The 13133-nt window shown below is 41.4% G+C and overlaps 1 protein-coding gene across 5 annotated transcripts in view; it reads right to left on the bottom strand.

Annotated features, from left to right (window-relative positions):
- Positions 1 to 716: 716 nt before the first annotated feature.
- Positions 717 to 13133, bottom strand: part of PKL (chromatin remodeling factor CHD3 (PICKLE)) — a 76415-nt gene continuing 63998 nt past the window's right edge. For 4 of the 5 annotated variants that reach the window (XM_088970397.1, XM_088970394.1, XM_088970395.1 and 1 more), the window contains 5 exons: positions 8929 to 9059; positions 7079 to 7454; positions 6335 to 6467; positions 1635 to 1708; positions 717 to 1463 (listed from right to left, as the gene is read on the bottom strand). In XM_088970397.1, coding sequence (XP_088826523.1) covers positions 942 to 1463; positions 1635 to 1708; positions 6335 to 6467; positions 7079 to 7454; positions 8929 to 9059 — 1236 coding nt within the window. In that variant the 3' untranslated portion in view covers positions 717 to 941. The remainder of the gene's footprint in view (positions 1464 to 1634; positions 1709 to 6334; positions 6468 to 7078; positions 7455 to 8928; positions 9060 to 13133) is intronic. The other variant, XM_088970398.1, reaches the window with a different exon arrangement.

Consider the following 13133-nt stretch of genomic DNA (forward strand, 5'->3'; position numbering starts at 1 on the left):
CAATGTCTTATTAGATTGAGCCCAACCCAAATTGATCCATTGACACCCTACCCTTACCTTGGACTATTAAGTCTGGACTATTCAATGTCTTACAGAGACCATCCAACCTGTTCAAATTGATTTTAATTTGGATGTGATCCAACACTACTCTGAAGCCAGAATGGTTTGCTGGTCTTGATGCCTCGCAGGGAAGATTTCCACTACAGCAACCATAGGGCATGGGGGAGAGCTAACCACAATTGACTAGCTTATCATAAAGATCCACGGCCCTCTCTTCGCTATATATTTTTTGTTACATCTAGTAACGTAGGGCGTCCAAATTTGAATTTGAATATAACCCATTTAATTTTACATCCATATCCAATGCATTTGTAATTTGGTCATTCATCCATATCTGGTTAATAATCTAATTATTAAGATTAATATGCATCCATTATTAAAGTTGATTTTTTAACGGGTAAAAACAAAAGTGCCATGAATTCAACTACTCAGTCTCATGATCAGTCTTGAGTTTAATAAACATAAACAGCTTCGTTATGTGACGACTCCCACAATTTTATACTGATCAACATAGAAATAGCAATACTGCCAAGCACAACCTTATATAGTCCTCGATCCCTGATTTCCTGCCTTATTTAGAAGCGCACATTGCATTTTAGCTGAGAACGTTGAATGGAGAAATCACACACATACACAATATCCATCCATTCCGGTAATTACCCAAGGTGGAAGATCGTGTATATTTTAACCTTAATCAACATTGACCAGTGACTAGATTACACTGAATTGTTCTCACAAAGCAGCACCATCAAAATTACAACACTGGAGGCAACAAACTTAAGCTTGTGTCCCCCATGTTAATGAATTTATGAAGAAATGAAGAGTACAAAAAGAGGAAACAGGGAAAACATAGCACAGCTTGAGCGGGCGTTACGATATAATCAATCATCTAAAATAATGACATTTGCTTCAGATTTTGCTGCGGTCTCATTTAGTGCAACATTACCATCGTCTTTTTTCGTTACCATCTCATCACCTTCAACTCTCTTTGGTGAAGAAGAGGATTCTCTTGCCAACTGATCTGCTGATGCAGAAGCTGTACGTGACAATTTACTGCTTTCCCTTCCAGAATTTGTGGCACCTGAAGGATCTGAATCCTTTGTAGGAACATTTGGCTCAGATTCAAACTTTGCAACAGGTCGACAACCATCTTCCTCTTTGGCTGATGATGCACCACGTTCTGCAACAACATTCTGGCCTTCAAGCTGTACAGATTGATTTGGATTTACATTTAATTGTTCCGAGGTAATGGAATTTTGGTCCAAAGGAGCAAGAATTCGGTGTACATCCTCATAAAGAGACTCAAGCGGAATTAGGTTCTTTCTCAATCTAGCACCCGCAGACTTGCTCCCCATGTATGTATGGATTGATTCATTGGTGTTATCTGCTACTACTTTACAAATCTGCCCAATCAAAGGTTACAATAATTAGTCATAATGCCAGACAAAGTTAATATTCTTTCTTTATGTTCCTATGTATATGCACTGGATTGAGCCCATGCACTCATAGAAACAACATACAGATCTTTTACTCAAGTTCTTGCTTGCAGTTAAACTACGTTTAAATCGACTTGCCTCGTTATAGAGTCGGCCCATCTCCAAACGATCTGATCTGTCATCACAGGCCAGTGTTGATAATTCTTCTGGCCCTGCAAGATATTACGACTTTAGTGTAAACAAAATGATATCATGGCCCAAGTTCAAGCATGTAAGATCTTTGCCCGGGTAATTGAACATTAAATTTGTAACAAAACTTCAGTTCACCCTCCAACAGCATACGGTACTGTATGGAATAAGTGGACAAATAACAACAAAGTTTGTTTTATCCAGAAACATTTTTACTCCTGATAATATGGGGAGGCTACACTAAAATGTATAGTTGAACTCAAACCAGGAATCTTTTAAGTATTTTACATAAGACTGGTGCATATTTCTGACAGCTTGTCACCTTATCAACAAACTTTCTAGTCCTAATAATAGGCAGGTACAAGCGCCGGGGCTGAGAAGGCTTCTTGATTCTAGGTTGGTGTTTGAAGAAACACAAGAAAAGAAAGTGATGTAGGGATACTTGGCTGGCCTCAGATCACGCCATGTGGCATCTGCCAGATCAAATCCTGGTCGCACATCACTAACTGCTTCCAACCACTCTTAAGGCAAGGCTAGCTATAAAAAGGGGCACTCACCTCAGGCAAGGATGGAAAAAAGAACCATTCTTGGCTATTAAGAACTAAGCTTTGAGCTCTCATCTCTTGCCTGGTCCGCCGGGCCCCTAGGATAACACTTGGGGCCTCTGACGTGTGCTCTTCTCCTATTTACAAACCGGACCTATCGGCCTCGGACACTAGCGAAATCACCTTGTTGCCCTCGACCTCATATTTGGCAGCAATAGAAAGCTAGGCAGTAGAGTCTCACTACTCCAGCCACATTGTCATTAAAATTTCACCAACACTAAGGATAAGAACTTGGGACCCTTAACACCACCGAGGCAAGAATCCATTCTTATATTGGAAACAGCTTAATAATTGTTTGGGTCATGGTTGAGCCTGTGTGCCACATGTCTCCTCTGCGGCCATCTTATCTCTTCGGCCACGTCGGCACCACGTAGGATGGATAAGCACGACCAAGAAAGGAGAGCCCTATACAGATCGAAGGACAGCTCCACCAGGGATTAGAACTTATTCCGAAGACCTCGACAGACAACCTCATCCCCAACAACCCCGGAAGCCTCATCTGACTAGGACACAGGCCCTCGGCTATAAATATTAACCCCCGCTCAAGGACTCTTCAGCCTCCATACTAATATTCTGCTCGAACCAACATTACCCTCAAATGCTCGGCCTGACCACCCATCTTTCCTTACTGACTTGAGCAGCGGAGTGCCTACCCGGGGAATCACTCCTTAGGCCTCTGATCTCTTTTCTTAGTTTCAAATCTTACTATGCGGCTTTGCCCTTCCACCTCGACTTTACCAACTGGCAAGACTATCTGACTGCGACCTCGGTTCGGGACACCTCGGATCAAACAACATTAGATTCACGCCGTCTGTGGAAAACATACAAAAAGTCATTCCCAAATCCTCTTCCATGCAATCAAGAAACATGCCAAGAAACGCATTTGAACACTCTACAACCCGATCCCCATCTCAGGGATCTCGTTCTCGCCGTAGCTCTCCACCTCAAGAGCCCTAGCCACAAGCTGCAGTCGACCCCACTCAATTCCAAGTGATGCAGCAAAAGGTCAACTAGATTCCTGCCATGATGCAAAACCTAGGACAGCCCGCACAAGCCCCTTAGACTGTGCCCCCTATTGTCCAGGCGCTCTCCATGACCAATCCTCATCTCGAGGACCCCCAAAAGCGTTGCTCTAATAAACATAGGGCACTGTCTAATCAAGAAAGACAGCCTCCAAGAAGACCAGACTCTCTAGTCCAGTCCCACTATGCTGACCTAAAGATAGATCACCGGACCACAAAGCAACGGACAGGCCAAAGTGACCTATTGAACCCTACTACACGGCCTAAAGACATGACTTGACAAGGCCAAGGGAAGGTAGATTGAGGAATTGCCAAGCATCCTTTGGGCGTACAGGACCACACCACGAATAGCTACCGAAGAGACGCCATTCAACCTAGTATACGGGACTGAAGCCATGATCCCCATAGAGATAGGCTCCCCAACTCTCCAAGCCGAGCTCGGCTAGAATAAGACCGAGGCTTATGACTGACCCACTCATTCAAGTTCAACAAAATAAAAGGAGGAAAGAAAACACAGCTCGAGCCAAAAAAATATCTCTTTTTATTGATTAAAAATATTTGCATGTCAAAAGGCTCAACATACCAAGCTATATACATTACAAAAAAAGAGAGAAGAAAAAGGATTGGCAACAGAAGTAGCAGCGCTAGACAAATACTTCAACCCTCAGTCGGGTGCTCCTCGGCAGGCGTAGGGGATCGAACGGGTCCAAGCCCTCTGCGACTTCAGCAGCATCAGGGAGCCGGCGCACAATCCTCCTCCGGCAAAGGTTGAACCCCTCCTCCAAGGAGCAAGTAGCCCAGTCGTCCACATTGAACTGGTCCTTCGAGGCCTTGTATTTGGCGAACCCATATTCCTCCACATGGGCAACCTTCTCCTTGGCCTCCCCAAGCTCCTTACTCAAGGCGTCCCATGCCTCCTTCAACTCAGTGACGTGGCTCTTCAGTTTGTGGACAGTATCGTTCTACTCATCTATGTTGTGCCTTAATTCGGAAAGCTCGGCCTCAAGCTTGAGAACCTGAGACCTCAATTGCTCATCCTCGTAAAGGTGTCGCAATGTCCGAAGGCGGTCGACCAAGCCAGCGACTGAGCAAGCATTCTGAAAGGAAAGACTAACCATCGACACAACAAAGACAATAATCAACCGAAGTAAAGTGACAAAAGAAATGAAAAGACTTACCATCGCGGACTGCCACAGAGCCACTCTCTCCAAGGAACTGCTCGTCATGCCAAAGACCTCTTGCCTGATGGCGGGCATCAACAAACAAACCCTGAGCAAACTTCTCAGGAACGCCCTCTGTTTCAAGCCCATCACTCAGCCGACCCCTCCACTGCGACTAGTAGACGTTGACAGTACTGCTCTCTGGCATGTTCTCCGTCGGAGGTAAGGAGTGATCGGCCCGAGCACCCTCCTCCAGGTCGACCACCACCACTTCTTCAGTCAGCCTTAGCCTCTTCGGTTGCCGAAGCATGTGCTCCGCAAACCACAGTTGTGTCTCAACGACCCGGGGTTATGTGCTCTGGGCCCTTCCAGACACACTCTCTTTGTCACAACCCTCATACAACGAGCTACGTCCTTGTTGATGGCCATTTCAACACATGCGCAAGACAAACACCAAGTCAGTCACCAAGTAAAGAGCTCGTAAATAAAAGAAAGCCCATAAAAGATCAACACGACACAGACCAGTCTCACTCATCAACCCAGTGTAGATTGACATCGAGAAGGACGCCTTCACCTTAGTCATCGGCTTTCGGAGCTTGACAGGGAACGACCAGTCTTCAAGGTAGTGCACAAAGAACTTATCCTTCCAGCACTTCACCGAAGACAGGTCCCCAACCAGCACCTTGTTATGATTCCGAGCCGAGTAGTAATACCCCAAATGGTGATGCTTCAATTGCAGGTAATAAACGAACATCGATAAGGTAATCTCTAGGGTAATAAACGAACATAGATAGGGTAATAAACAGAGCACCAACCGAGCCGAAGACTACTCGTCGAGCTCTATAAGGACTCCTTTCGCAAATGGCAAAGTGAAAATGCTCCTCACTCCCCTTTTATAGGGTTCCCAATGACCCAGATCAAGGCAAATCAACGGCTTAGATCAAACGCCACCTCTGACAGCTGGGGAAGACGAAACAATGCCACTGCCCTTCGCACGCGTGTAGCCTCGGGTAGGCGAAATGACGCACCTACTGGCCCGTCTCGGAAATGATACGTGCGTCGAACCAGCTAGTTCACTCAAACCGGCTGCACCCTGGGTCATCCAGCTCGAAAAAATACACTTCAAAGAGTTCCTCAACCGAAGACCTCAGACCTGGCCTCGAGTGCCACACGTCAGCACCACGTAGGATGGATAAGCGTGACCAAGGAAGGAGTAGTGTACAGATAAGGACAACTCTGCCAGGGATTATGACTTATCCCGAAGACCTTGACAGACAACCCCGAAAACCTCATCCAAATAGGACAAGGATCCTTGGCTAAGGTAAGGGACTTTTGACTCTTCAACCTCCACACTATTATACTGCTCAGACCAACATTACCCTCAACTGCTCGGCCCGACCACCCATCTTTCCTTACTGACATGAGTGTCGGAGTGCCTACCCGTGGAATCACTCCTCGGGCCTCTAATCTCTTTTATTGGTTTAAAACTTGCTGCGTGGCTTTGTCCTTCCACCTCGGCATCATCAATTGGCACTTGGCAGGACTATCTGACTACAACCTCGGTTCAAGACACCTCGGGTTGAACATCAATAATATTCCTTGAGAGAGAAATTTATCTTCTGAGGCAAGTTTCCTAATAATATCTTCACATTTCCATTGTGAGTGAAAAAAAAACACATTTTCATTGTTTCATAATCTCTGGGGAAATACTCCAAATAAGTTTCATAGAGAAAGTGATGATGATTAGATTGTCTATTCAGAGTCCAAAACCACATTCAAATCTTTTTTTCTTTTCAGAGGCAAGTGTCCATTCCTACCAAACGCCAAGTAAGAAAATTCTGAAATGGTCTGAGCTAGCTTACCAATTGGTTCTACCGAAGGGAGCTGATCAATCATTTCAGTGTCAACATCCAAGGAGCTTGGACTTGACATGTCTGGAACCTTGGCTTCAGTTTCAGGTTCTCCATTTGAAGTGTCATTTGGTTTGAAATCACCCTACAGCAAACAAGCACAAATATCACCAAATTAAAAAGTAATGATCAATGCAAACTAATATCAATTGGTGTAATACTGAAGAGCAATGTTCTGAAAGCTAAACCAAACTGGATGTTGTAAATACACACACAGACACATATTAGGGAACCTTGGTTAAACCATTCAATGCACTACCGACTCATCCCTCCCCTGTCCTAAAAGGAAGAAAGAAAAAATATAATAATAAACCAAAAAAAGAAAAGTTACTGGAGGGTGAAGGGGAGTTATGAGGGAAAAACAGAGCCAGGTGATTTGTGGGAGAGAGGAGACTACTTGTAGACTACAGTATGGTAACAAAGAAGAGAGATGATCAGGTGACTTTATGAGTGAGTGGAAATAAATAAGCGGTCTAATAGACTGGTCAGTTGGTAAGGTCTCTGCCGGGTTGAAACAGAGACTTGGGATCAAATCTTGCTGTCACCAGGGTTGCTAGGGTTATGGGTAAGGGGATGATAGGCTACCCTGTGTAGCCCCATGAAGTCAAAGGGAAAAAAAGGGTGGTCTAGTACATGTTTGCTACTCAGGGGATTTTAGTAAAGATGGGTATACAAGGAAGATAGAAATCAACTTACAAAGTACTCCTTCTGGTATTCTGCATTGAGTGCCTTCTCTAAGAGAAGCACCCTTTTCTTAATGAATTCAACTTGTCTTCTCTGCATCTCTCTGAAATGGTATAAGAGGGAAGGATCTTGATATACTTGGCTTCTACTTGCAATTTCAGATGCACTTTGGGAAATAGTATCAGATCCAGATTCATTTCCACCGCCGGCTACCTTTAACTGGTTGCAAGATGACCCATCAGGCTGAGTCATATTTGAACCATCATGAATTTGTACTCCACCCGTGACTGAGACATTTATAAAGGGGAGATTCTGCTCCTGACAAATTATTTCCTGAAAAAGCAAAGCCTTGTCTTCAACAATTGCTTGCCATCTTCCATACCCATGCCTAAAAGTTCAAAATAAATAAAATATAAGTAGGAGACAAAATAAGTGAAAGGAAACATGTGTCTTGCTAATAGAACATGGTATAAAATATCACTGACAAGTAATTTTTTTAATCAATAATAAAAACTTTAATAATGTCAAAAGAGCAAGAACAAAAAAAAATAAAGGAGATCCAAAAGAAGGCTCCAATCCACATAAAGAAGAAAGAATGGAAAATTTGCAACAAAAAAAAAATCAGAATACAAAGAGCTAGATCTGGATAGCAGTATCCTTATAAAGCTCAGCTCTCCACTTCTCCCCACCCACTTCAAGTCAATCTAAAAGCTAGAGAAATGGCAAACATTGTAAACCAATAGAACAAGCTGTGTTGAACACCAAGAACCTCACATATTTGATACACAAAGACCAGGAACCAAAGGAATCTAGAAGATTTGAGTAATAATTATGTTTTTTATTTTGCAACCTAAGCTTTAGGGTCAAAACTCATTTGTTTCAACTTGATTTTAGTGTCATTAGTTACGTTTTTAAGTCGCCTATTAAGAATTACTAGGATCATGCAAATTTGTTGTGATCCAGGATGGTTCTTGCCATTCTACTGATAGAGTTTCAGATTTTGACAGGACTCGCATCATTTTAAATTGCTGGTCTTTCTCTAGGTTATTTTTCTGTATAAACTTCTTGTAATCTAATAGTATGTACTTAGGAACATGGTTTGCAATATTGATGAGATTTGGCGAAATTTCCCCATTTTGGTAGGTGGTGGTGATATGGAACATTCCAATAATCTATTTTTCATAAAATCTCCGATATTTTGACAATATTTCAGATATCAATGGTAGACTATATATTTAAGTTTAATATTATTAGAAACTTCCAAAATTTTCATTTAAATCATCATAGTTTTTTTTTTAATTCTTTTTCCTACAAGAACAAATAGGGATATGGCAATTAGATGATTGACTTACCATTTTCATATAATTCAATTAATAAGTCACTATAATATAAAAGAAAGGAGGAAGTCTGTTTTCGGTTTGAAGGAAAAGGTAGGGAAACCTAAACATACCTTGCACAGGTTTCCCTACCTTTCCTTGCCTTTTTCCTTCAAACCAATATCAGTCAATCTGAATCTCCATTCCACCTTCCTAAGACTCCGGATAGCTGGGACCAACACTGTAAAATGGCTATATTATAATATATACTAAAGGTCAATGAACTCATTGCAACAAAAGAGTAGGTCACTGAGAAATTTCATCCAGAAAAGACATTGAGTCAAAATTAGGTTCCTAAGATGCAAACACTGATAGAAATGTGTATCATATCATGTTGTTTAGCTAGTGACAGAAAAAATCAATCCAACCAATATTAGAAACCCCAAATCTAAGCCATAAGCTAAATGGGAATCAATAAAATCAATTAATCAGAAGAAATTTTAATTAATAATAATCTTAACAAACTAATATTCAACAGAAGCATACTTCAATACTGCTCGCAATAACAATAAATCATGCTCTTCCTTCCATGATTTGCCATTCTTCAATCCTGGGAAACGTAATACAATGTCTTCTGCGAAAAGGGGCGTACCAGGCATTTCTGCCATAATCTTCACCTACCATTCCAAGAAAAAAACAATTATAAGCATATGATTCCAGCATAAAACACAGAAGGGACCTTCCGAATTGGCCAAGCTTTTATTCCCCAATCCATGTCAGTTATATAGTTAACCTTGTATTGAAGTTTCCCAACATGATATTAACTGACCAATGGTGTTTATTATTTTAATTTAGAAAAAGCACACGCACGAGATTTATTCTTACAAGTAGTGAGGACTTTTAAGCTAAATGTGACTAATTAATATATAGGGAGCAGAGGAAGATGGGGCTGGTTTGTGCCCAAAAAACAATAGATCCATGTGAATAATCCCTAGGTGTCTAGACTTACCTAAATGGCCACCCTGCCAAGTCTTGAATATTATGATTAGTGAATAATATTCAAAAAACAATAGATCTGCTGTACACCTGTCGCCCTACTTTTTCAGTGTATTTGCATTAATCCCCATGTATCCAAATTTTGTAAATATACCCTTAAATTAAGTTAGTTGTTCCAATATCCTAATGCAAGAAGGAATACTTATTCTTGTTGCTTTAAGACACGAATGCCCAGAGTATACTTATTCTTGTTGCCTGCAACCAGCACACCAGATTAAGGTAATCCAAATCATTTCAATCTAATAGAATCAAAACACAAACCCCACCACTGTTGGGCTTTTGTCTTGCACTGTTAGACGAAGTTCAGATCAAGCGCCTTACATCAAGATGGCAATAGGCACCTTATAGCCAAACTCCACAAACATATCTAAAACAGAACACTGAATATTATATTTACAGTCAGAGAGTCTGGTGTTACACAGAAAAGTGGGACGAACAGGAATAAAGAAAGTAGTTATGAAAAAAAAAAGCATCTGTGTGCAATATGGGCAACACCAATACCAAATTGGTTCATTATTGATTTATCTGACTTATCTGGAAATATAAAACGACTAAATAAGATCAAGACAGATTCATTTCCGAAAAGAAATTGAAGTGAAACTCCCCAATTATAATTTGATGATTTTCAAGTTGACTCCTTGACTCCACCAAGTTTAGTCCACTCTGAAAACTATAATCATAATAATAACTCAAAATGCGCATGACCCCTATGAATCAAGGGATCAACTTCGATGGCTTCTTCTATTCTGGTCTAAGTCACTTGACTCTTCCAAGTCAATTCACCAACTCTTCTGATTCAGTTTCTTTATTCATTCCTATAACTTGCTCCAATAGCTTAATGTGAGAAACAGTATATGGTGCTCAAGAACCTAACAATAGATTTATTGAGCTCTACTTCTCAGTCAAATTATACAAAATTTGTTGAGACACCACAGAGGATATTCTGGTCTTATAGCTTCGTCATGTAATTAAGGATATAATCGTAACTGCACCTTAATTAGTATTTAAGCTAATAAAACTGGCAAGTAATACAAGATTGATGCATGACTTTCCCTAATCTCCTTTTCTCTCTTTTCTCCTATTTTTCTCTATTCTCTCTCTTCATCTTTTCTCTTCTTTATTTTTATTGCTATTAAATCATCATAATCCACAAGTTGGTATAAGAGCAAAAGAATTTGACAAAGGTCTCCACTGGCTTTTGGCATCATCAATGCCACAGTCTGACAACAACAGGTTGAATGGTAGGTGGTAGGCCGATGCCTGAGAAGAAGCTGATGGTATCCCTTGATAAAACTTGATTTTAGAAGAATTTCTATGTAAGTTTCACACAGAGATTTGAAGCAGATCAAATATTTTTCTACAATTTGCAATTGAAAAATAAAAAATGTTATCATTTTGTTGAGTGGGGCCACCGATTTGTGTTGTTGAATGGGCTGATTTGTGTTTATTTTCTTTTAAATTAAGAAGTTGTTGGGCCTTGGGCCCATTAGTTTTTATTTTTAAAAGAGTTGTAACTATTTAGTTTGAGTTGCCGCCCTACTAAGGGCATCTTTGTAATATTTCATATTTAAGTTAAATATAAATAGAATGAGGGGCTGGCGGCTAGGGTTATGATACACAATCCTAGTTGACCTCCTCCTTTCTTTCCTTTTCTCTTCCTATTGCTAAAATCCACAACTTTGTCCTCTTCCTTTCACAAGAAGCTTGACCGAATCAGCAGATAGCGGTTCCTACTTGGTATCAGAGCACGTTGAAGGTTTTGGAAGTGATTCTCTCATGCAGCCCTAGATCGGCTGACTGCATGGAGATTTAAGCGGCTGAGAGAAGTACTCAGGTAAGCCCAGTTTTTGGATTTTCTTGTAGCTGGTCTAGAGTTTCTCATCAAAATCAGGAAAAACTGGAGAAAGGGGAAGAGTCTTGTTTTTGTTGGACTCTTCAATTTTGACCTAGGTAGTGGCGCCCTAATTTTTTAGGGTTCCTTGGAGTTTTTTATAAGGGGCGATTCAAGTCCCACGTGGTTTGGAGGCTCCTAGAGAGGGCGGTTGCTTTTTCTTTCTCTTCTCCCATCCCATAGAAAATGAATCTTTCGTGGGAAGAAAGTCCAGGACACCAAAATAGTGTCGTTGGTTCCAGAAGGTGTTTTGTTTGTTCTTGCTGCATTTTTTATTTGTTTCTATACCCTTTTGAGAAGCATGAAGGGTCACAGAGTTGAATATAAGCCCGAGAATGAAATGGAACCAGTGGGAGGAGGTGCTAGAGACCCCTTCGGAGCTGGGACCATTACTACAGTTAGGTTGGATGGTACAAACTACTTGGAATGGTCCCAATCTACAAAGATGGCCACTGGGGCTCGTGGAAAATTGGGGTATATTATTGGTGAAGAGGTGAAACCTGAAACTGGCAACTCCCGGTGGGTGCAGGAAAATTAAATGGAAATGACATGGTTATGTAATTCCATGTTGCCACATATAAGTAAAATTTTTTTATGGGCAAATACTACTAAGGAGATATTGGATGGGATTGTAGAAACCTATTCACAAAGGGAGAATGTTGCTAGGGCTTATCAACTGAGAAATTAGATTATTGCTACAAGCCAGGGATGGGGTTTCAGTCCTTAAGACCATGTTGCAGGAGATCGCCCATCTAGAGACTTTTGCTTGGGAAACCACCAAGGATGCAGCTACCTATCAAAGACACTTAGAGAAGTATAGGGTGTTTGAATTCCTTGCTGGCCTTAACCCTGAGTATGACATTGCACGACAGCATCTTCTTTCCAGGGGCAGTGTCACTCTCTCCCAAGCATATGCCTTTGTGTCAGGAGAGGAGAGCAGGAGGGATGTAATGATGAAGAATCTCATTTCTAATCAGTCCACTATGGTAAGTGCTGTGAAATCTAAACAGAATGGCAATGAAAACAAGAAGGAAAACAAAAGGGACGTGGTCTGTGACTACTGTAAGAAGCCTAAGCATACAAGAGATACTTGTTGGAAGCTTCACCCACATCTTGTGCCGACCAGATTGAAGAATAAGAAAGGATATGCGCACATGGCAGTTACTGGTGACACTCCGCCCCCCCCCCCTACTACAAATGCTTTGCAGTCCGTTGCAGCTACTGCAGTAAGGGCCGAGCTTGAGAGGTTTGGGTTACTTCTGAATCAGAGGGATACAACTAGTTCCAATTCAGCCGCAAGCGGACAACAAGGTACAAGTAGCACAAGTGGAGCTCACTCTACCTCCTTTGCCCACACAGGCAGTTCACATGTCACTGCAAACTATGTTTCTGCTTCAGGTAAGGAGAGATCTCCTTGGATTATAGACTCTGGAGCCTCAGAGCACATGACCCAATGCTCCACTATTTTCTCCTCTTACAAGCTCTGTTCTGGCAAAGATAGGGTCTCCACAACTAATGGATCCCATGTTCCTATTGCTAGGAAGGGATCTGTCAAGATTAATGATTCCATTTCTTTACCCTCTATCCTCCATGTTCCTAGATTGAGCACCAATTTATTATCTATTAGTATTTTGACTAAGAATCTGAACTGCTCTGTAATTTTTTCTCCTGGACACTGTATTTTGCAAGATCAAGATTCAAAGAGGACGATTGGGAGTGGTCGTGAAGTAAATGGAATCTACCTCCTGGATGCTCTTCCTCTTCACCAAAGTAATCATGTTTGTAGGGACAGTGAGTCAAAATT

The sequence above is a fragment of the Nelumbo lutea genome, chromosome 2 (assembly GCF_056320005.1).
Source record: "Nelumbo lutea isolate HS-2025 chromosome 2, American lotus-T2T, whole genome shotgun sequence".
NCBI lineage: Eukaryota > Viridiplantae > Streptophyta > Magnoliopsida > Proteales > Nelumbonaceae > Nelumbo > Nelumbo lutea.